Here is a 23823-nt window from a genome sequence, read left to right on the forward strand (position 1 = left end):
ATATGGGTCCGACAGGAACTACACCAAAGTGCTCCGTTGGCCAAGAATGATCCCAAATCCAAAAGTCAGGACTAAAGATAGACGGGGTGAGAAGAGGATAATGAGTGAAGAACGCGCAGTCTTGGTGGTTACTAGGTACCGTCGCGCCTTCCTAATTCTACGCGTTGAAGCTGCGGGACAACAACTGCACGCACGCAGAAAGAGCGACTGGAAAGCCTGAGGCACTCAGACATAAAAGATATTTCTCCTGCCTGAGGCTGCAGGCGGGATAAGGCCACAACAGGCTAGGCCCGAGAAGTTACGTCAGCCGTACGCTGAGTTTTGCTTTTTTTTGCAAGGTTCCGCCCGGGAACGTTCCTGGATCATGTTGCAGCCTGAGCCTTGAGGCCACAGGCGATCCACCGATCCATCCTCTGATGGGCCGAGGGTTGGCCGAGTTAGGGCGGATCTGCCCACCATGCTAGGAGTAAAGACTTGCACACTTGAGACGGTGAGACGAGTCTTTATAACTCAGGCTTCAACTCACTTTCCTTGGGTATATATTGCAGAAGACAAAACGCTTAACCATGATTAAAATTCAGCAGACAGGAGATGTGTTAGAGTCACATGATCCCATAGTGCGTACCCGTCGCTGTACTGAATCTTAACGTGCCCCTTGATGCAGACAGATCAGGCCTCTCCTCGCTACCGCACTAACTGAAGATTTGCTGTTTTATTTGGCGCCTGGAGTTGGGCCTACTGCGAGAACTGGAAATACCCAGATATCACTGCACGGATGTCTTGGACTCGGAGAGGGCCATGATTGATCTGCCAACGCATAAATCCACCACGAGGCAATGATGCGCAGAGAAATCGGGATCTCCCTCAAATGCGACACCAGTGGATCTGTGGTTTTATCCACGACAGTACTTCTACCATTTTATATTCGAGCGTTTCGATTTGTCAACGGCCTCAGTGAGGTTTTCTGCACATCAGACTTGGAGCGATGCTTTCTTCCTTCCGTTCAAGGGTTCATTGGCCATATCGGGTCGATCTAGGTGATGGTCATTCTTCACAAATCCGTCGTAAGACATGCAAGAAGACGGTCGAATCAACGGCGGTCGGACCATTCTTCAAATTCCAACCAGCGCTATTCATTGGCTCAAAGAAAGGGGTTGGATGGAACCACACTTACTCCGTGACGCGCCTTCCAGTCCGACGGGAAGACTGACTGAGCGAGCGACCGGGCAAACGGAGACTCTGGCATTCTGCCTCCAAGCGAAAGTCCTAATTTCAAGGGGTTTTCGAATTGATGTCTCGCAGCTGCTTGTGCTAACCAATCCTTTGTTGTCGTCAACGGGGAAAAAAGTACCGATATCAAATGACTGCTGAATGGTGAGGGCCAAGAGGGCCCGGTTTCGCGGGGAATGGGTCCAGCCCTTGACTGCCTTTGGTCACGGCTCGACTCAACACTCACCACACGCCGGGCATCCATTGATCGAGGCGATAGGCATAGCAAATGCTGAGTTGGTCCAATTGACTACTCCAGGATGATTACGCTGTCTCGATACGGACAGTATAGGAAGACCGTGGTACGAGGCTTCCGCTCGATCGGCATCTAGTTCCGGCGATATGGTCTTACTCTGTAGGCTTGCGCCTTTATATATCTTGGCCAGTCCGCGGCCAGAAACAGGGGCAGAAATAAGACTCGCATTTGGAAGAAGTGATCCATGACAGATATGAATGGTCGATAACATGGAAACAGACCAATATCAGACCCTTTGGTCGGTCACACTGCTTGATGATGGAGGCTGGAACTCTGGAAGCTCCCGTTGCCCAGGTTTGTAGTTGCACCAGACCTGCCAGACCTGCAGTTGACCCCTCCAGCTAGACTCCAGTAGCGAAATCCACGAAATATATCTCCTAGTACTGCAAGTCTCCGGCCCAACTTTTACTCTCAGCGAGGATGCCCTGACTTGGGACCAAATCAACTACTCGTAAAGGTCTCTCTTCGCATTGCGATATTGTAACCAGAGCATGCCGTAAAATGTAAAGGATTCAAGACAGCGTGGGTGATCGCCCTTTACATTAGACAGTGCTCCGTCCCTTTAGGCTGGACCCAACACAGCGAGTCAGCGACCCTGGGCAGCGCATATATGGACTTGGCATTCGATGACTTCCATTGTTTCCCAAACACGCGCCACCCGCCAGCATTCTCTCACCTTCTCCTCCATCTTCAATCTTCAAGTGACTCCTTCCAGACTCACTCACCTCGTCCACTCAAAAGGAAAACCCTTCATTTGGTGGACAGCGAAACGACTTGAGCCGAGAAGACCTTAGACCCATCGGGCTGGCAGTGACAGACCTGATCCCCTCCGCGGCATCATCAATCTTCACATCGGGTGGCTCGGCCCACTCAATTCGCTCCGTCGCAGAGCCAACGGCAAACCTTCAGTCTAACGGCCATATTTCGCTTGGTCGTCGCGCGTAGATGGTCTTCAGGCGTCGCCCATATATTGTCAAATGTCGTCGACTGCCAGTAGATATTATCTCAACCGCCCAGTAGCTCCCTGATCTCCGTAGTAGACACTGGGGTGACGGCATTGCGGGAGGTTTCCAGGCTGCCGGCACACTTGACGCAAAGAACAAGCGAAAGGAGACGACGGGGAGACAAAGAAAGTGCCTTTTTTCCTTTGGATCTTGTGGATGGAGGATCCGTCATATTAACATATCGGGACTAGAGCGAGGACGTGGACTGGTCGGGATCCTGGACACTGGACGGTCTCTTGTCTGGAGTCTCTGCACTACTGATTCTTCTCCCTCTCCTTCTATCCTTCTTTCTCTTTTTAGTTCATCCCATCTTTCACTCGAGGCTGATGTTGGACTGACTCCCCCCTCCATATTCCGCGTGTTTTCTCCCTCCTCCCTTCTCCCTCTTCACTCCTTTCCAGACTCCCTCTGCTGGCTCGTGCTATCCGCCCAATACATCGCCCCCGAGTCCAGTAGTCTGGGCTGGATCGACGCTTGATAGACAATCATTTCATAGCCTGGCTTGACTCTTGCATGGAGTAGAAGCACTGAACGGTCTCAGCCACAGTGGGTTGCTGCTCACATTCTTATCGACAGACCAGAGCGCAAACCCCACGAGCCCCGGCAGACTGGCGTTCCTCTTGTTTGGTTTCCACCGCCGCTAGCCCATTTCCCTACTTCCCTACTATTTCCCTACTTACCTTTATTTCACTTCCTCACTTCCTCAACTCTCAACTTCTCAACTTCCTCACCCTCCTGTCCTTTCTCTTTCTCTTTCTTTTTACCTCTCCCCCAGTCGCGTCTTTAAGCCTCCCTTGATCCCCACACATTTGCCACATCACAGGGCGGCCCTCCGAATCCCAACTCGGTGGTTATTGGAAGGTTAAGGTTGCCAATCTTGATATCCCTCCCGTCCTCTCTTGGTGGGTTTCCAATAGCCACCATCGCTCATCGCCCATTCCTCCAACACCCTTGCTGGACCACTCCCAAAACAGGAGAAGAAGCAATTCGGGCCCGGGCAAGTTAGAAAGCCTTCCACCTTCTTTCTTCCTCAACTCTCCCCCATCTCTCGGTGCTCGCTTTGCACCGCGGCCACTTTTGTTCTCATTTCCCTTCTCCGTTCCTTTTTCTTGATTCTTGGTTTGTCGCGTTCGAGGGCTGGCTGTCACCGCGCATAAGGTCACCGCCCCAACAGCCTGTCTCCCCTTCCATCAATACAGCACTTGCCGCAGGCAGCCGTCGCATGTCCACCCCTAGCCATTCTCGGAGGGGGTCTGTGGATTCTTCCACCCCCCATGATTCTGCCAATGTCAATGAATCACCATTGCGGCCGATGACGGCCAGTGCTTCACCATCTGCTACGGAGCCGGCCAGCGCATCCACCACCCCAGCGCCTTACGGCACCCGGTCAAGAGGTCGCAATGCCGCCCCCCGGCCCAACTACGCGGAGGATCGTGATATTGATGTCGACCTTGAGCTTCATAACCCCGCCTCAAAATCCAACAAACGAGGTGGTGCCCCTACTAATGGCGCCAAACCAGATGGTCGGAAAAGTCTAACAACGGCAAACGGCTCTAATTCCACACCTGCCAAAGATGGTATCCCCGGCACCTCTTTATTTCACTCGAAACCGGATGAGGTCAATTCATCATCCGCTCCTTCGAGAAAGCGCAAACAACCTGCAAGCTCCGCTCCAAGCTCTACGAGCGAAAATGCGTCAAAGAAGGTGTTCACCGCCGCCCCTGGGGTCACGACCGGCCTGGGTGATTCGAATATGGTCACTTTTGATGACCGGGGTGCTTACTTGAAGAACGGCAAAATAACAGCTGATGATGGCACTACTTTCTCTGTTAACGGTAAGTTTTGATTTTCTTGTTGGTTTCTGTTTCGTGGATTTTCCTTGTCGTGCTACGGTTTCGATGGTGTACTGATAAGCGACCAGAACACGTCTATCTCATTTGCGAACCCCCAGGGGAGCCTTATTACTTGGCGCGGATAATGGAATTTCTCCCAAACAAAAATTCGCCATCTGGCCCGATTGAGGCGTTACGAGTCAACTGGTATTACAGACCACGTGACATCCACCGTAACGCCGCGGATACGAGACTAGTGTTCGCTTCGATGCACTCCGACACATGCCCGCTTACTTCCTTACGTGGAAAATGTCAGATTAAACATGCCTCCGAAATCGAGGATTTTGAGGAGTACAGGAAGACCCGGGACTGTTTCTGGTACGATAAGATGTTTGACCGATACATCCACCGCTACTACGAAGTCATTCCCACGAGCAAGGTTATCAATGTCCCCGGGAACGTCAAAAAGGTCCTCGATGAACGATGGCGATACGTTCTTGTCGAAGTTGGGAAACGAAAAGAGTTGACGAGCGCGGTTAAGACCTGCAAGCGATGTGGTCTATATGCGGCAAAGTATGACTGGATTGCGACTGCGATATTGGGAATCTGTTGCTGACTCATATTGACTAGTACCGACTCTGTGGATTGCGCTGTTTGTCACAATACTTATCACATGCACTGTGTCCGACCAGTATTAACGAGGAAGCCGGCGCGCGGATTTGCTTGGGCTTGTGCGCCGTGTAGCCGAGCACAAGAACGGAAATTAGAGGCCCGACATACGCCTATGCTTGGCGAAACGCAATCAGAGGCGCAAGACGCGGACGAGGAAATGATTGAAGAAGAAGAAGAGGATCATCCGAACGGCGCTCCCCATGGCACTTCCGGAAGTACCCCAGCGCCGATTGAAGAGATCCGACCCGCCACGGAAGAGCAAATCGCGCAGGCCAAGTTGTGGCCTTATCGCTATCTCGGTATTCACTGCAAAGTGGAGGATGCTCTGGATTACGACGACCGCATCTATCCCCGAGCGAGTTCGCGATTGGGACCTCGACACCAGGCGATAGTGAATACATGGCCCGGACGCCCGATCGAGTACGTAAAACCCGTCGATATTAAGAAGAAGTACATGAAGAGCTCGGGAGGCCGCAGGGACAACAGGCTTTCGAGAGAGACCCTTGCCGCGATAGAAGCTGCGAAGAAAGAAAAAGCGAGTCGACCGAGTTGGGTTTTGGATGAGCCCCGTGGTTTCGTTCGGCGAGGTGAGGATGAGCCAGTAACAGTCAACGGAAAGCAAGTCCACACCGCAGAGCTGTCCTTCAAGATGCCGACTGCTGAGCAAATGCCAAGCAGAGGGGAAGATGATGGACCAGGAACAGATCTCAGCCTAGTAGACCGGGAAAGGTTCATTGACGAATACATGGAGAAAGCGAAAGCCCTAGCTCCGCAAGTTGGCGTTGAGAAGTATTCGACAAATTTTCTCGACAAAGCCTTGCAGCTTTTGTACGCACACAGCTTTAACGTTGATGCGGCGCTTGCGAAATTGAAGCAGGTCAACAAGCACAAGGATCTCAAGGAACCCAATCTACGTCCCGAAGAGGTCAAGTCTTTCGAACAAGCAGTCACAAAGTACGGATCCGAGTTGCGCAATGTGAGCAGACACGTCAGCACTGTGCCTCATTGGCAAATTGTGCGGTATTACTACATGTGGAAGAAGACGCCTCGCGGCCGGCAAGTCTGGGGTAACTATGGCGGTAGGAAGGGCAAGAAAGAGGCAAAGCGAAGCAGCGCTGCCAAACTTGTTGACGATGTGGCAGACGACCACGATGATTCGGCCTTTGATAATGGTAAAGCCGCTGAGAAGAAACGTGGCTTTCAGTGCAAATTCTGCGCGACTCGATCATCTCGACAATGGCGGCGCGCGCCTCAAGTGCCTCCCGGTACTACCGTACCTGCGGAGCCAGGCGCAAGGCAGAAGGATAAGAGTCAACAGCTCAACGTCGCTCTCTGCTTGCGCTGTGCCCTCCTTTGGAGAAAGTATGGCATTCAATGGGAGAGCGTGGACGAAGTTGCAAAGAAGATCGGTCAAAGCGGCAACAAATCGTGGCGCCGCCGTGTCGATGAAGAACTACTGACTCAGTTACTCGTCTCCTCGGAAGCTGGACCTGCCAACATCAGCAGCTCGACCGCTGCCACCGCGGCTTCGCTTGGCCTTTCTGTGGGCGCAAACTCTCAAGTACAGCTCGACTCGAAAAAGAAGGGTCGTAACGACAAAGAAAGTACGACGACCTCCACAGCGACCTCAGTGGAGCCTGTCGCGAAGAAGAAGGCTGCGAACGAGAAGCCACCCGAGCCTGCACCAATTGAACCGGAACCGCCGGTGGCCAAAACACTTCCCTGCGCGGTATGCGCCAAGATCGAACCTACTGGGGACCAGTACTTGTCCTGCAGGGATTGTCGCATGACCGTTCATCGGAATTGTTATGGAATTAGCCCTACGCAAAATACCATCAAATGGCTGTGCGATACATGCTCAAACGATCGGAATCCGCTCATCTCGACCTCGTACGAATGTGTTCTGTGTCCGGTGACGTGGACTGAGCACGAGCTGATGGAGGCGCCCAAGACAACGCACAAGAAGAAGACCGAGAGGGACCGCGAGAAGGAGAAACTTGAACGTGGATTGGTTGCTGATGCGATTAAGCTCTACCGGGAGAGGCAGGAAGCCGTTGGCAAGCCGGTCGCCCCCCGAGAGCCTCTCAAGCGCACTGCTGGCAATAACTGGGTCCACGTGACTTGTGCAGTCTGGACGCCAGAAATCAAGTTCAGCAACGCGCAGGAATTGGAGCCTGCCGAGGGATTTGGGCTTATTCCCGCTGATCGATTTCGTGAGACATGCAAGATCTGCAAGTTGAACAAGGGCGCATGTGTGCCGTGCCATTTTAGCGGGTGTAACGCTCGCTTCCACATTGGCTGTGCGTTCCAGGCCAAATACAAGACTGGATTCGACGTTACGCCGATCAAGAACTCCAGGAGAGATAGTACGACCAGCATGCGACTCGGTGATGATGTTGGGGCGGTGACTCCGGCGATTTGGTGTCCTCATCATTCAGTCTCACCAGCCATCCATGAGATCGGCCGACCAGCGGAAGACGGCCTGAACGCAATCCAGCTGTATGCTCGTACGTACAAGCAGGCGGATCTCAGCATAACCGCGACTGTCCGGAGGGCAGCTCATATTCAACAGCCGGTTAGTGTCGCGCAACAGAGCGCAAACGCTTCTGGAAGACGATCGTCTCACGTCAACGGTACTGCGACTCTACCTGTGATGACGAGAGACAAACTCCCAGCACAAGATGATAACCCTGACGAGATGGACATCGACTCTGAGCCGCGCTCTTCGCAGTCGGTCCGCAGTGCGGAGTTAACTAGGAAATGTGTCACTTGTTCGACTGACTTCAGTCCGAAATGGTGGACCATTGATAACTCTCGCTGGGCAGCTGCTCCAAGCAACAGGACGCCTCCATTGAATGGCGTAGGATCTCCGCCGCATGGATATCGAAATTCGCAGTCCTCTTTGCCCGCGCTCAATGGTGACTACGGCTCACTCGGACAAGACGGGTCGCCGGTGCTCTACGAATGTCACAAATGCCACCTCAAGAGATCCAAGGCCCAGCCGCCGACTCCAGAACCACGATCTTCGCCCTATCCGGGCCAGATACCAGGCTTGCCTCCTCATCGAGTGACGGATTACCACAGCCATTCGTACGATACGTCTCACAGCCACCCAATTCAACCAGGAGGCCTTTCTCGGCCCGTTGCTGCGCCTGTTAGCACCAGTCCTGAACGGTACCCGTATGAACGCGCTGGGGAGCGAAATGGCCTACCGAGCGCCGCATATCGCGGTGGCCCCCCTCCACCACCGCCCATGCGTCATCTGAATGGGTACCAACCTCCTGCGCCGCCTGCGCCTCATCCTGCTGCTGGACCGCATTATACCAGTGCGGCGCATTCCTCAGCCGCCCAGCCATACCCAGCCCATCAAAGCCCGTATGGGCCGGTTAGTATAACCTCGCCGCACCCGCCACCGGCGCCGGGGGTTCGACCATATGCGCCATCCGCGTCACCGCCGGACATACCGGCGACGATGGCCCGACACTCTCCGCAGCATTCGCTCACCGCGCTGAACGGCGGCGCGCCGCCGCGCATGTATTCGGTGGAACGTGTCATGGGAGCGTCGACGCGGTCACCGCCTGTTACCCAGGCGCACATAGATCCTCGGGGTCGAACCCCGCCGAATAGGCTGGAGGATGGGCCCATGGCGATGAACAGTGGTCGACATACGACTACGAACGGGATGAGTGGCAGCTCAGGAGCCAGCGCTAGTCCGTCATTGAAGAACCTCCTTTCCTAGGGGAGCAACTCTCTTTCTAGGTATATGTATGATATTTTTCCGTCGTATTATTTTTATTTGGTTTTGTTTCTTTTCTTCTTATCTGGCATGGGAAAAAAGCGTGCCTTGACTTGGGATATCGTTTCGCATCGATTGACATTAGAATTACCCTGGGGCATGAGTTGGGATGGGTCTGTTTACGTTCGATGAGATCTATGTTTTTTCTTTTTCTTGCTTTTGTTTCTTTTTCTTGTGGTTCATGGTTTGATCCGCTGCTTTGGTTTTCAGATTCAGAGTCCAGACTCGATGCATTTGATATTGGAGTTCAACAATGAATGCGATTGGTGATTCTAGCCATAACTCAGCCATCCCAGTGGACCTTTGGGCGGAGATTAGGCAGTAGACTAGGTTGCGGGTTGCGCAGTATACGTACGCGGCTCAATTAGCATCCACTTTATTCCTTTACTCCGGAGACATCCTTTTGCAATAGTATGAGTAAACATGTATCTAGCATAGAACGTGCAACTGCTGTATTATTGCAGCAATGTGCCAAAGTAGTCCGTACTCTGTAGAAGATGATGTAAGATGACTGCAGCTCTGGGCCCGAATCGGATCGCCAAGAAGGGTCGAGGACGAGGCTAGTGTTTGACACTTTGTTCATTTCAGGCAGAATCCTGTCCCGTCTTTAGTAGACACTAGACACTAAAAAACTGGGAAATTCATGGGGAATTCCCGACAATTGTGCGTCTGACCGTGAAGATTTGAAGTGTAGTTGGAGTAGCACCCACCATCCGTCATCATTGGTGGCATTGTATAATCGTGGGGACGAATGAGGAAAAAGTGGCGAGGTGTTCGAGTCGAGTCGCCACTGCAGGCCATCACCTGCACAAGACCACAGGTAACCTTGGAGGTAAGGTTAAATCAGATCATATATCATCATGGCATCATCTGGGGTTGCTTCACGTGTTTTGCTGGATTGAGTATGCGCTAGTTAATCTGTACGTACTTTGTAGGCTCTGTACTCTGCAGGTTCCATTATTATCCCGTGATATTTTACTCTTGAGTAATGCAGCGTACTCCGTAGCGCACGGCAGTGGACATCAGCCGGCTTCCAGAACGCGCCTAGAAGAAGTAATTTCACGAACGCTATTTTCAGCCCACTTCTTACAGCTTGTGACAATACCCACCATATAACTACTTCGTATACATTGTAATTATTGTAATTCCGCCAGCCTTCCAGAAGCTGAGCAAATGCACGCAGAGAAGCCGCCAGGATTCTGGAAGGAGGAAGGACTTGACTATCTCTCCATCCGATTGCTTGTAACTTGTCGACTAGTTCACTAGCTAACTACTGCAGTCTGCTGCTGCTGCTGCTGCTGCCAGACTATATCGACACCCTTGTAACGACGCCCTCCTAATATTACTCTTACTATTCATTCCCTCGCTCTTCTTCCCGTCTTCTTTCCTCTTCTTCCTCTCATTTTCTCTTCCTCTTACTCTCTTCCCTCCTTCTCTCCCTCTCTGGTCTCGTTTCTCCCTCGACTCTTTCTCCTTATTCATCTTCTGCTTCTAATAATACCTACCATCCTACCTTCTTGAATCCCTCCTGTGCGATTCTGAATCTGAGTCTGCGCCCGTCATCAATCTCCACGTCCGATCACCCTGACATCCACTTGCTTCCACCCGTGCAACTCCGTCGACTTTTCTCCCCAATCGATCGATCTTCAGCACTCTCCACCTTCTTCTCTCCTCACTCTTGAGTCTCGTGGCTTTTTTTTCCCGTCCGGCCTCTCGCTGGCCCGCCATGACGCCCTAGGATTTATCTTTGTCGGTCGACATCGTATAGAAGCCTCGTCCTGCGTTGGGTGTTGGTTGTCTCGCGACTCGAGGTTCCCTGGGTTGACAGATTAGCCGGGCGCATTTCGCCCCGTGAGAATTGGAAGACTCTCACTGCAGCAGTTCCCCAGGCAATTGGCTCTCAATCCTGCCTTTTCTTCGCCGGTTATTCCCTTTCTGACTTGTCATCATCGATTTTCTTATCTGATTATTACTGTGAGTGAGACTGCTCTTGTTGCCGTGCCTCGTGCCTCGCGCCCGCGTCCCGTACGTTCGACTACGGGCGGCGCGCTACGTACAAAGAGAGCTGTACCTGTCTGAGACGAGACAGGGACTTTTGCGTCCGCGCTCGCTCCTTCAGTTCCTGTCCCCTGATCCTGGACGACTGCAGCGAACACGCTCATTGTCTCAAGGCTGCGCTTTTCATTGACTGCAGCTCGCTGCCGATGTTACGTCGTCCAGGCTGAAGCTCGTTCACTGCCGAGTCCTTGCCTACGCTCCCGTACCTACTTCTTGCTTGCGACGCCTGCATATATACCTTCGAAATAGAATTTTGGGAAACTCCACTGACGCCATCCTACCTTGAATAGGTGTAATTAGTCGCTTCACTCACTTCGACTGTCCCTCCTTTGAACCGCTCTATACTGTCTCACTTTCGTCCTTATTCTTATCGCCCACTACCATCTCTTACTCTCATCGCCCGCCGTTCGTTCCTCGGATTTTTTCATACCTACTACTTGCACTACCTGGAAGTCTCGACCTATGAGGGCGAGTCTAGACCCGGTAGATTGCCGCTCCTCCTTCTCCTTCGCATATATACCGCCGTCGAGTGATTTGACATCGGATTGTGAGGCCCCGAGCCATGGGTGTTCCGGATCCGGTCGACATGATGGATCACATCGACTGCTCTGCGATCTATATTGACCCTCGCATCCGATCAGAGCGATGGGTATATCAAGGCGCTCCAGCGGATTCTCTGATATCGTCCGATGAACCCGAGTCGCTCCGATCGGATATCGAAGTTCTGCTGGATGTCGCCCGGCGAAGTATGTCTCACTCGCGTCCCCTGAGTTATCTTCCTTACTGATCGCTTCGTGGATAGTGTACCTTTGTCAAGCGGGCGCGTCGCTAGTCACGAAACTTGCCGAGCTCAGCGAGAGCGCCGGGAATAACTGTACACCGATTTTCGCCTTCCTCGACATTGACCTTCATAACGAGGATGCGCCTCCCTTAGTCCGTCGCAGCACCAGCCGCAGTTCATGGAATGGACCGCCGTCTCCCGCCGCGCTCCATCGCGGATTCACATTCACGTCGCAAAACGACGGCTCATCAGACTTGAGGTTACTCTCCGGCCTGTCAACCGATATCCAAGTTCACGACGGCCCGAATCTCGTTATCCCAGTCGCCATTCTGCGCCCGCCGCCGAGAGAACCTACTTCCGCGGTCGCCGAACAGCAGCAGTCGTACATGCCCCACCCTCAACATATCTCGAGGTGTCTGGATGCGGGTGCTGTTGACGTTATCTTGGGGCCTGTGGATAAGGTTAGGATTCAGGGCTTGGTGGTGCATGCTTATCGAACGAGGAAAACCGCCCTTAGAGAACAGTCGCGCTTTTTATCGAGGAGGAAGTTGCGGAAACACTCGTGGGTGGGTGTCCATGATGAACAGCCGTACTCGTATTTGCGTGAAGCCATGTAAGTTGCTTTTGAATTTATGTTTTTGATAAATATGCTAACTCTCAGAAGGGTGTCCAAGCTTATGAAAGGCATTTGCAACCCGGAGGATGTTGTTGAGGAATTGCATGATGGGTAAGTCAGAAAACACGGTTAACTAAGACAAATGCTAAAGCAGTTGTAGCGATTATCACGTCGACCAAGAGCGCGAAGAATACGTCAGGCAACGGATGGCCCAGTGGAATTTTACTGCCCACGAGTTTAACGACGACGAGCTTGTCTATGCGGCTCATGCTATGCTTGAGCATGCGTTTACGATACCTGAATTAGAAGAGTGGCGGTTAACACCAGGCGAGCTTCGAACGTTCCTCCTGGCTTGTCGCGCCTCGTATAATTCCTTCGTCCTCTACCACAACTTCCGTCATGCCATCGATGTCTTGCAGTCCGTCTTCTGCTTTCTCCTCCATATTGGCGCGCTGCCTCCCTATGGACAGATAGGTGTCAACGCTGATACCAGCTGTCCGATTGCATCCATGCTCAAGCCATTCGATTCCTTAACCTTGTTGATCTCGGCAATCGGTCACGATGTTGGTCACCCAGGCGTCAATAACTTCTTCCTCGTCAAATTGAATGCACCCCTGGCTCAGCTCTACAACGATAACTCAGTCCTGGAAGCCTTCCACTGTGCGGCGTTTTCACAGATCTTGCGCCGTTACTGGCCTGCGGCATTCAAAGACAAGCAGTTGCGCAAGCTACTGATCAGTTCTATTCTGGCGACGGATATGGGCGTTCATCAGAAGTTCATGGAGCGGCTGGGGTCCCTGCAGGAGAAGTACTCTGAAAACAACAGGACAACGGATGGCTGGAAGCCCCAAGATATCGACATGTACAAGACTCTTGTCTGTGGCTTGCTGATCAAGTGCGCTGATATCAGTAACGTTGCACGCCCGTGGGAGGTTGCTGAGAAATGGACCAAGATCCTGCAGGAAGAGTTCGCCAACCAGGGCGAGATGGAAAAGGAGGTCGGCATGGAGACTGCGTTGTTCGGTGGTCCTCCTGAGCTTGGCAACGTCTACAAGCTTGCGACAGGTCAGATGGGTTTCATGTCCATTTTCGCTCTTCCACTCTTTGAAGGCGTATCGGATATCCTTGAGGGTATGCGGTTCACGGTTGACCATATCCGAAGCAACCACACCCGGTGGCACTATCTTGCAGACCTCGAAAGGAGGAAGCCCCTTCTGATGGTTGATGCCAGCCCTGACGGCCACGTCTCGCCTCGCTCTCACAGCCCCGCGGCACCTTCTCGCGATCCGCAAGCAACACCGACGCCGCAGGTAGGCACGCCGCCAACGTCAGTACCCAATGGTCGTAATAAGTCCGCTCAAACATTCCCCGCGAAAGAACCATCTCAAGATCGAAAGCATGAGGAGGAGAGGGACTACTTTGCCCCTAGGACGTCGGCGCGTACATCGGTGGGCAGCGCGTATAATGAGAACCAGATCAGCCCGGTTGTTTCGCCGGACACTCCAGGTCCGTCGATGGATATCACTGGGGACTCGTTCCCTGTCGAGGATGAACCGGAATCGTCCCGGAAATCCTCATGTGCTGTACCAGATCTAGGTCCTGGACCTATCACCGAGCCTATGCCCAGCAAACCTCCAAGCGGCGACGCCCAACAAGAGCCTGGTAGCGCCATTTCCTACGACAGCACGGCAAGTGCTAATGGGATGACCGGTGCCTACTACCGCCATCACGCCAACACCGCCTCCTCTGGATGCACGTCTGCGCCGACAAACTCGCAACGGAATAGCTGCACTCGCACCCACAGTGTCAGCACGCACAGCAACGCAATGACGCCCATCTCTCCCTCGACAAACGCAACGAGCGTCCTTTCTGCGGATAGCGATGAGCAGCCATTCTCACCGCGCGACAACATCCCGCGAAGTGACTACGCCGACTGGGACAACCGCAGCCCACGCGCTGGCTCGCCGAAACACGGCACAGGAGACGAAGGCTCGGAGAATACCCTCGGCTCTAACCATAGCCAGCTCTTTGACGGTTCAGATAAGAATCACATGTCGATGCGGAATGGCACTGGCAGCTCTACTCAGTCCGTTAACACGGGCAGCAGCACAGGACAGAGTCCCCACTGGGATGAGCTAGCAGGGGAAGAGCAGCCGCGGCGGAGACTAGGCAAGCGCAGGAGCCGTCTCCGACTGGCATTTTGGCGACGCCCGAAGAATTATCACTCGAATAATCATCACGAGGTGCCTGGGGAATCGCGATAACCATAACTATCGGTATCGGTGAGATGAACCTGGGCGCCGAACGGCCTTTTTTACTTCGATTATACCAACTTCCCCCTACCCCGACTTATCGGACTTATATCGGCAGTTGTTGGTCTTCGACAAAACATGCTGTTCACATCATTCTCACACTTTTGATGGATCGGACGTGACGGTGATTACGATTGACTCTGACCTTGGACTTGCATATACGATGGACTACTACTGTATGATTTCACGATCTCGTTGATAGACAAAATCGGCTTTGGGCTTGGGCTTTGGGAGCAGGATCTTGGGCTGAGTGCGCCCTTGGCTAGGGGCTCTGGATTGGATTTGAATATTGGATATTTTACACTTATATTCTGGGGCTTGCAAAACTCTTGTCTGGCCTTCGGCAAGATGCGGATGGGGCCCTCGAGAAACTCTTGGATATGCATATGCCCCTGCAGCTCCAGCTTTTCCCTCCCCGTCACTTCAAATGGATACCGGCGCAGATTATCATTATCCGTGGTGTGGGTGGCCCCATTTTCAATTCAGGATTTATATCCTGATTTTGATTCGATTCGATTCTATCTCATTCTTCCTTCTTCATTGCCTTCCCTACTTTGCCTTTCCTGTCTTATTTCTTCACTTCATCTTCATCTTCATTTTCGTCTTCTTGATTCCACTTGGTTTCTTTTCATCACGGCGGCTGGTTTGGCTTGGGTTCCATTGGATAGGTACTTAGGGTACTGTGACTGTCATCAATCTAGAGCTGGCGGCGTGCGGTTGGTCTGGTTTGGCGTTTTTCTTTTTTGGTTATCAAGTTATCTAAGTATCTAGGTCGAGAATCCATGGATGGCTCTGACTGATGACGGAGTCGTCACAATGTTGTTTTCACTCCCACATACAGAATTATCTTCTCCTCTTTGAAACAAAGAGAGGTCGCTGACTATTCATCTCTATATCTATTCAACCCAAGTCCTACCTATTTATTCATTCCCTATTTGCTCGATACCTCGCCGGTGACTTTTCGTATTGGTTCAATCGCACCGGACATAAGGTTTATATATATATATGTATATGTACTGCTTGGCATTGTCGAAATACAAGGGAAGAGGCACAAAAACCGGGTTAAATGAGATCAGAAAATGGAGATATATTGAACTATTGAACTATGTAGACCAAAACGCCTGATTTGCTTTAGTATGATTTGATGTGAATGAAGGACAGCGACTGACTGCAGGTGGCTCACCTCAACCACCCGACAACCCCATCTATTTGCTATAAATAGATGTTTTTATTTTATGGTTTGTTTGCTCTTGTTCATGATAGTTCCGGGATACGGTAGGCTCTGTACAGGTGACGCGCTGAGTTGAGCCCTCCGATATGCCGATTATGAGTATGGACTGATTGCTCAGTTCGAATGCAACTTCCGCACCCGACTAACACCCTCATAGAGCGTGCGATCGATAGCCGCAGCAACAGTCAAGGTCCCACCAACAATCGCACAAACACCTGTCAGGAAGCCCGTGAAGGTCTTGGGCCTCGCCTCGCGGTTGATAACCTTCATTGGTGAGATGTCGTAGTTGAAGAATACACCGGGGATACCGTTCGCGGCGTGGATGCGCTCGCGGTGGCCCTCGTCCGAGGCGTCGCCGCCGCGCAGGGAGCGCTTGTGCGAAGTTACGGAGTACTGGTGTGTCTCGATGCTGCCTGCGGAGCCGGCACTTAGGCCTTGCGCTCCGAGCGGAGTGGTTGTGTCTGCCGAGCTGTGGAGGGAGGTCGAGTAGAGCGGGTCCCAGCCGAGTGGGAGGTAAGAGGTTGAAACGACCTTGATGAAGTACATGAAGCTGTAGGCGGGCTCCTTGGCCTCCTGGCTTGTGCTGTCGAGCGGGTTGGTGTGGTGGTGGTCGGTCCACTGCCAGCGATCGGAGAGCTCATCGGGGAGTTGAGGGCCGAAGCGGAGCTGGTGGATGAAGTGGGACATTGTGTGTTGTTCGGAGGCTGGGAGACCGTGCTCGTCGTAGGTTGCGATGTCGTGGACATGGACGTTACCTGCTGAGAAGGAGCGGCCGGGTGCAATGTGGAAGTTGCCGACGACTTTGTTGACGCGGACGACGCCCTCGAGGCGGCAGCCTTCGCGGCGTTGGGCGTCGATGCGCTCGGCGTAGTGCTCGCGCTCGCATTGCTCGATGTTGGTACCCTTGCCGAAGGCCCATTGTTTCTGCGCGTAGGCTTCACGGACTTCGTCGCAGGTGTTGCAGCAGCCGGGCTTGATCGCATTGGGGGGTGCGGGGGCGCCGCCGCATTCGCCGCAGTACTCGGGGTCGAGGTGTTTGGCCCCTTCGGAGTGGCTGGACAAGATTCAGTTAGTGAGAAGTCGTTTTGCCTATCGCGCCGCCGAGCTTACAGTTCCAAAGCCTGGATGTCGAGGACACGGCCACCTTCTGAGACTGGCGCAAGGCGGACTTTGTTCACGCCGTGCGCAACGCCTACCTGCTGTTCACCCGAGACATCCATCACATCCAGCGTCGTGATTTCGCAGGGGAGGCGAGGGAACGTGATGTTCAAGTGAATCTCCATCTTCTCTCCTATTGTACCGCAACCCGATTAGCCGGCGCTTTGATCTAAACAATGTCGAAGTGACTCTAGACTGACCTCTGGACTTGTCCACGACCAGCTCAGGCATGACGGCCACACGCCTGTAGTCCACCCATTCTCCCCAGACGAGCCATAAGACAACAAGTAGCGAGGCGATTGTGATGATTCCTCCAGATGTGGTGCGGATGCGCGCCTCGTCGACTGTTTTGGCGAAGGCGTCGAGCCTCGTGAACCGAGATTTGGCCGGCATGGCTTTGATGTGCGACAATCATACGGGTGCGACTTGATTCGATCCTAGACCGGCTAGGCCGTGAAAATGGTGTCTAGAGCGAGGACTGATTGTCAGTTGAACAATGGTCAAGAGATCGACAAGTAGTACTATGGAGCAATGAGGGAACCATTGGAACAGTTATACTTAAGACTCACCTGACCAAATCTGGATAGGTCGTAGACACCGACAGGAGTCAATTGAGAGTATCCAGACGCTCTCCCAATGTCTGACCTGTGAACAGCTGGCGTGAAGTTGCGCTGGTGATATGGAGTAGAAAGGCCGGTTCGTCGGTTCTCTTGAGACTCGGAAGGAGGAGCAGACACGTAACGCGTAATCTATTTATCGAGGGGAATGCGTGGTATGTATTGGTATTACGACCTCTGCCAAAGGACAGACCGCAGCCTGCCATTGGCTGAAGCTTAGACCCACTCAGTGCCCGGATTCTGTCACGTGCGCTGAGCCCCATCACCGCCCAGCACGTGACCATGACTGCCTGCAGAAATGATTCAGGCGGACGTCACTTTTTTACTTCGAGTTCATGACTTGTCGCTGATCGCGCCTCAACTGGAGGCTTTCGCTGCTTTGTCTGATTCAGCCAAGATAAAACATCATTCAACCTTTTCTTTATCATCATTTTGAATGAATACCCCTCTTTGATTCATGCCTATCGACCCTCCGAACCACTAAGGCGCCCAGCGCTTTGTTTGCTTTCGAGCAGCCCGACTATATAACTACCCTCCGACATTCCTTTTCCTCTACCTTTCCATTCTCCTTTGAATTCAACTTATTCTGTCGCTACACACAACATGATGAAACGAGGCAGTAGAGCCCCTCGCGGCCGCACGAGTACTGGTGGTGACCGTGGAGGAATTCGAAAGCGGGGTGCAGCTCCGACAAAGGTCGATAGAGATGGTGACCTGGCCATGGGCGCAGGCACAGGCGCAATCCGTGGGCAAAAGTCCCGTAGTGGCACTAGCCGTTCCACGCCTACTGGACCCCGAGCGCATACGATCGATAGGAGCATTAACCAGATCAAAAAGGCTATGGAAAGCTCTAGCTCCCTCGCGAACATCCGACAAGGTGGTCGCGGCGCGGGGTTAGAGCACGTCGCTGTCCGTGGATGGAAGGAAAGCAAGGCCGCATCCAACCGCGACGGCGGCGTCGAGAGCCTGGTCACCTTCCTCGAGAAAAAACTCACCGCACCCGACTCGAAAGCTGGCTCGCGCGCAAGAATTACCAAGGTATGTGCAACACTGAACTGGCGGCCACCGACATGAACATGGATTACCAGCATCGTCCGCTTCCGATATGTCCTCGTTTTCAAGAATGGATAGCCTCTCAAAACGACGATCGGCGGACGCCTAGGCTTTTTGGGCGTTTGTTCCTTTGGATGGCTGCGAGTTTTCAAGGTCCTCTACGCCTTGCTAACGTTGATTAGTCGCGGGTTGAAGGCGACGCTCTGATAGCGTCCATCCGACCGGAATTACTAGAAAGAATGCTCCAACTCAATGGCTGGAGCTTTGCAGGAGCGCCCCTTTCAATCGAAAAGTACGATCAAGCCACGGCTCCCATTCTGGACCACTCGATGGCGGCAACGGCACAGAATGGTACAAGCCCGTCCACCGCAGACACAAAAGCGAAGATGACTACGATACTGGGGAGACGTTACTACCAACAATCCAAACTACTCGACCTCTCGAAACTGGCGACCGACCCGGATCTGGTGGCTATGGGGATTTTCGGCACAACTTCAACTGAGTCCAAGTTCTTCCCCGCGCTGATGAAAGTGTGGGAACTGAACTTCGACAACCCTGCGGTGCGGCATGAGGCTGTTGAAAGTATCAGTCTCGCAGACAATCAGCTTGCCAACATCTCCGTTGTTACGACCCTCTCCCAAACATTTCCCGAATTGAAGAACCTCGATTTGTCGAACAATAACTTCGCCGACGCCCAGGCACTCATTGGATGGCGGTGGAAATTCCGCAAACTACAGTTTCTCGACCTCACAGGCAACCCATTCAGTGCCGATCCCGTTTTCAAGGATACCATGCTCAAGTGGTATCCGGAACTTAGGACCTTGAATAACACCCAGGTTCGCACGGAGGAAGAGGTCGCTGAGCAAAAGAAAACGCCCATTCCTGTTCGACCCCCTCATTTCCAGGATGAATCTCAAATCGCCGAGAATTTCATTCGATCATTCTTTACTGGCTACGACGGCAGTCGAGTCGAGGTTCTCAACGGCTTCTACGATAAGAACTCCACATTTTCACTCAATGTGAACACATCCGCTCCTAGGGCATCTCAAACCGAACCGGCCCCTTGGGATCCGTATCTCAAGAAAAGCCGTAATCTCCTCAAAATCAGCCATCTGCCCGCTAGAATGTCCCGCACCTATACGGGCGCCGAGAAAATTCGCGAATTATGGACAACTCTTCCCCAAACCAGACACCCTGACATTGCAAAGAATCCCCAAGAATGGCTCATTGAGTGTTTCCCGATCCCGGGACTTCCAGATGTTTCGGGCCAGAGCTCGACAGGCGTGGGTGGCTTTTTGATTATGGTGCACGGCAAGTTCGAGGAGGACAATGCAGGAAAGATCGAAACACGGAGCTTCGACCGCACATTTATCCTCGGACCGGGTGCAGGTGTAGGAGGAATTAGGGTTATCAGTGATGTGCTTTGTCTGCGAGCATTTGGCGGCAACGAAGCATGGCAGCTGGAACCTCAACCTGCCGCTACTCAGCCGACAGCAGCTCCGGCAGCCAATCCACCGGCTCCTGCTGGATATGGCCTTCCGGCTCCCGGCAAAACCGATGCTCAGGTGCAGCAAGAACAGTTGGTGATGCAACTGAGTGCCAAAACGATGATGACACTCCAGTACTCCGAACTAGCGCTTTCAGGAAACGGCTGGAATTTGGACGCTGCTCTTAAGAACTTTGAGGAATTAAAGGTAAAAAATTCTGGTTACCTGCATCCGACGCTTTGCTAATGTTTGGACAGACTTCGGGACAGCTACCACCCGACGCGTTTCTCCCAGGAGCTACGGCATAGCTCTGAACTCATTCAAAATTACCGGATCATCGCGATCTACTTAGCATATGCGCGACTGGCAATATGGATGCTCTATTTTCCTTTGAATATTGTTGAACTTAGTGGATGCATGGCTTAGGCGAACTGGCTATTACAGGATTACCTTAAATTTGTTTGAATATCCCATTTGTTGTATTATAAAGACCACGAAGACACGCCATAGAGAAGCGCGAGAATCAACTACAAAAATTTCTTGCTCCAATCACTTTCATTGTAAAATATAGAGTTAGTAAATCGGAATTCTGTATACTCCGTGGCTCGTGAGCGTTGCTGGCTGACTTGGCGGCCGATCACCCAAGCTGGACGGAGTTCCCGCCAACTCTCCGCATTGGAAGTTCAGAACACCGCAACGATCTCCACGTCCGGCAAAATAATTTATAATATTTACCTTCACGCAGCGCGTTCTCTCCGATGAGACCTGCAGCATGAGCCTTGCGTTAATTCCCGAGAGCTAATGGAATGTCCGCTACCACCGCCAAACACAACACCAGCCAGATGGCCTCCAACGGGACCGCGCCCCTCGATCCCTTGGACGCAGGTAAGTCGGTGCAGATTGCAGTCTACTGCTGACTAGGTTGCTGATTATACGACAATTGACAGCGAACTACGACCCGATCGACCACCTAAACGATATCTTCTCTCACCCTTCCACCCTCTCCTCCGTCTCCGATGTATCCCAACGGCTGAGTGACTACGAAACCGAGTTGGACACCGAGATTGGCGCGCTGGTAGAAGACCAGGTCATCTCCAATGCAGAGAGCGTCAAGCGCATCCAGACCGCAAAGGAAGACCTGTCAGAGCTGTTCAAGAAGATCGACGATGTTCGCGACCGCGCGTCCACGACGGAGCAGTCCATCACGGAGATGACGGCGGACATCAAGCAACTGGACAATGCGAAGAAGAACTTGACACAGTCTATGACGGCCCTGAAGAGACTGCAGATGTTAACGACAGCCTACGACCAACTACGTGTTCTCAGCCGCACGCGGCAGTACCGGGACTGCTCGCAGCTGCTCCAGGCCGTGATCCAACTGGTCGCGCACTTCAAGTCGTACCGATCGATTGACCAGGTCGCCCTCCTGAGCCGAAATGTAGCTGATATACAACGAGACCTGCTAGAGCAGATCTGCGAGGACTTTGAGCTGGCGTTTGCGAAGGGCGAGATTGGCGCGAAGAAGACCGCGCTTTCGGAGGCTTGCTCCGTGATGGATGCGCTTGGTGACCACGCGAGGTCGAGACTGATGACTTGGTACTGCAATTTCCAGCTGCGCGAGTACCGACAGGTCTTTCGGAACAATGAAGAGGCGGGTTCGTTGGATAACATCTCGCGGAGATATTCATGGTTTCGCCGGATTCTGCGGATCTACGACGAAGAGTATGCGGCTATATTCCCCGCGTCATGGAGGGTGGATGAGATACTGGCGAATGCATTCTGCGAGGGTACGAGAGATGACTTCAAGGGAATTCTCTCGCGATCTGTGCGAAATGGGCAGACAATTGATGTCAATCTGTTACTCTCTTGCTTACAAGAGACGCTTGACTTTGAGCATTCGCTCGAGCGACGCTTCTCAATTCCCTCTCGGCCGTCTATCGATACCTTCGCGTCGGCAGAAACGCCTGTATTTGGCCAAGCTATCTCCGAGGCATTTGAGCCTTATCTAAGTGTATGGGTAAACGCCCAAGACAAGCAGCTGGCTGCTCTGATACCGAAGTATCGGCAGCAACCTGTGAAACCGCTAGGAGAGGAATTTGACTCAAACATCGTCATATCCTCCTCCATGGAACTTTTCACCTTCTATAGGCACTCTCTTCAGCAATGCGCCAAGCTTTCCACGGGCGCGAGTCTCGCAGACCTGTCAAAAGTGTTTGCCAAATATCTCGATCAATACGCTCAACAGGTACTGCTTTACTATATCAGCGATCAACCCACAGTCCACAGTCCACTAGGCACGCCATCCATTGAGGATTATATTGCCGTGCTCAACACGGCGGACTACTGCTATACCACGTGTAACCAGTTGGAGGAGAAGATCAAAGGGCGCCTCGACAAGAACCTTAAGCAGAGTGTAGACCTGCAGAGCCAGTCTGATGCATTTATGGGGATAGCCTCTGCTGCTGTTCGAGGGCTTGTGCGTAAGGTTGAGACCGAGCTGGAGCCCTGCTGGCGAGAGATGCGCAACACCCCGTGGAATCGAATGGAGGGAGTGAGCGACCAGAGCTCCTATGTTGGGGAGGTCTTGTCAAAGACCAACACCAAATCTTCTGAAATTCTGCAATTGATACATAAGCAGCAATACGCCAGAGCCTTTGCAGACCACATAGTGGAGTTGGTATCGAACATTTTCTTACAGAACATCTTCCAGTGCAAGCCTGTCTCCGAGACAGGCGCGGAGCAGGTAAGTTTTATGCCTTTACATCAATGCCCAAGACACATCTAACAGCTAGTGCAGATGCTCCTAGACACATACACCCTCAAAACAGGCCTGTCTTCTCTTCTTCCCGCTCCACCCCCTGCTGGCTTCACCAAGCGTGTCAACAACAGCTTTGCCAAAATCGAAACCCTCCTCAAGACCCTCCAAGTCCAACCCTCGCCCCCCGAAGCCCTCGTCCAAGCCTACCTAATCCACATCGCAGACCGCAGCAACACCAACTTCCGCAAAATCCTCGACCTCAAGGGCATCCGCAGCCGGCAAGAACAAAACCATCTCGTCGAGCTCTTCCAAGTCCACCGCACCTCCGACCGCTATGCTTCCAACATCCAAGAAACAAATCCAACCCTCGCGGTCCTCCAAACAACCTCCGCTTCATCCTCCACGTCCGTATCCCAGGGCCTGGGTCTCGCGAACCTAGGTACCTCCGCCACAGGTTCAACCAGCCGCTTCGACGCCTCGCTACTAGGATCCGCGATTATCTCTGCTGCGAAGGATGGCGTTGATCGGCTCGGTACACCCATGAGTTCTACCACGCCTGTTAACCCTTCTTCCGGTGCCTCGCTCTCCGCTTCCGGCACGCCAGCCCCGATACCGGGCTCTGCTGCGCAGAGTCAGTCCCAGGCTGGTGATATGGGGTCGAACTTAAATGAGAACTTGAAGAATCTAGGCAAGTTCTTCCGCAGGGATTTGGGGTTCGGGGGGAGGTTTGGGAGGGGTGGAGATGATGGTTGAGTTTCAATGGGTCGAGGCGATCACCTGCAGTATCATTGAAAACCTTTTGTGTATATCATCCACGATGACGGCCCATATTGGTACCTTTTTTCGTTTTCTTAAGCATGAGCAGAGCAGAGCAGAGCAGAGCATTACGGAGCTATATAAGACATTCTATCTTGGCAGTACAT

At 52.7% G+C, this 23823-nt stretch overlaps 4 protein-coding genes across 4 annotated transcripts; 3 read left to right on the plus strand and 1 right to left on the minus strand.

The window, feature by feature from the left end:
- The first annotated feature begins 3316 nt into the window (after positions 1–3316).
- BDV17DRAFT_189567 (DNA-binding E3 ubiquitin-protein ligase SNT2) lies at positions 3317–8989 on the plus strand. Its single transcript, XM_073755081.1, has 3 exons — positions 3317–4364; positions 4451–4934; positions 4992–8989. The coding sequence occupies exons 1-3, from the start codon at positions 3752–3754 to the stop codon at positions 8770–8772; spliced, it is 4878 nt and encodes a 1625-aa protein (XP_073612020.1). The 5' UTR covers positions 3317–3751; the 3' UTR covers positions 8773–8989.
- A 2072-nt stretch (positions 8990–11061) lies between these two features.
- pdeB (3',5'-cyclic-nucleotide phosphodiesterase PDE2) lies at positions 11062–14746 on the plus strand. The gene is made up of 4 exons (XM_073755080.1): positions 11062–11633; positions 11690–12281; positions 12333–12395; positions 12445–14746. Exons 1-4 carry the CDS (start codon positions 11450–11452, stop codon positions 14546–14548), a joined length of 2943 nt encoding a protein of 980 aa, XP_073612021.1. The 5' UTR covers positions 11062–11449; the 3' UTR covers positions 14549–14746.
- A 926-nt stretch (positions 14747–15672) lies between these two features.
- On the minus strand, positions 15673–17712 carry BDV17DRAFT_272776 (retrograde cargo receptor ERV46). The gene is made up of 4 exons (XM_073758930.1): positions 17555–17712; positions 17186–17451; positions 16938–17118; positions 15673–16881 (listed from the first exon to the last, which is right to left on the minus strand). The coding sequence occupies exons 2-4, from the start codon at positions 17376–17378 to the stop codon at positions 15942–15944; spliced, it is 1314 nt and encodes a 437-aa protein (XP_073612022.1). The 5' UTR covers positions 17379–17451; positions 17555–17712; the 3' UTR covers positions 15673–15941.
- A 493-nt stretch (positions 17713–18205) lies between these two features.
- BDV17DRAFT_284162 (mRNA export factor mex67) lies at positions 18206–23653 on the plus strand (the record flags this gene model as incomplete). Its single annotated transcript, XM_073760489.1, has 5 exons — positions 18206–18640; positions 18838–20362; positions 20941–21027; positions 21090–22885; positions 22940–23653. 5 exons carry the CDS (start codon positions 18206–18208, stop codon positions 23651–23653), a joined length of 4557 nt encoding a protein of 1518 aa, XP_073612023.1.
- Between the last annotated feature and the right edge of the window lie 170 nt (positions 23654–23823).

Source organism: Aspergillus undulatus (assembly GCF_047715775.1).
Source record: "Aspergillus undulatus strain CBS 261.88 unplaced genomic scaffold BDV17scaffold_57, whole genome shotgun sequence".
Lineage (NCBI taxonomy): Eukaryota > Fungi > Ascomycota > Eurotiomycetes > Eurotiales > Aspergillaceae > Aspergillus > Aspergillus undulatus.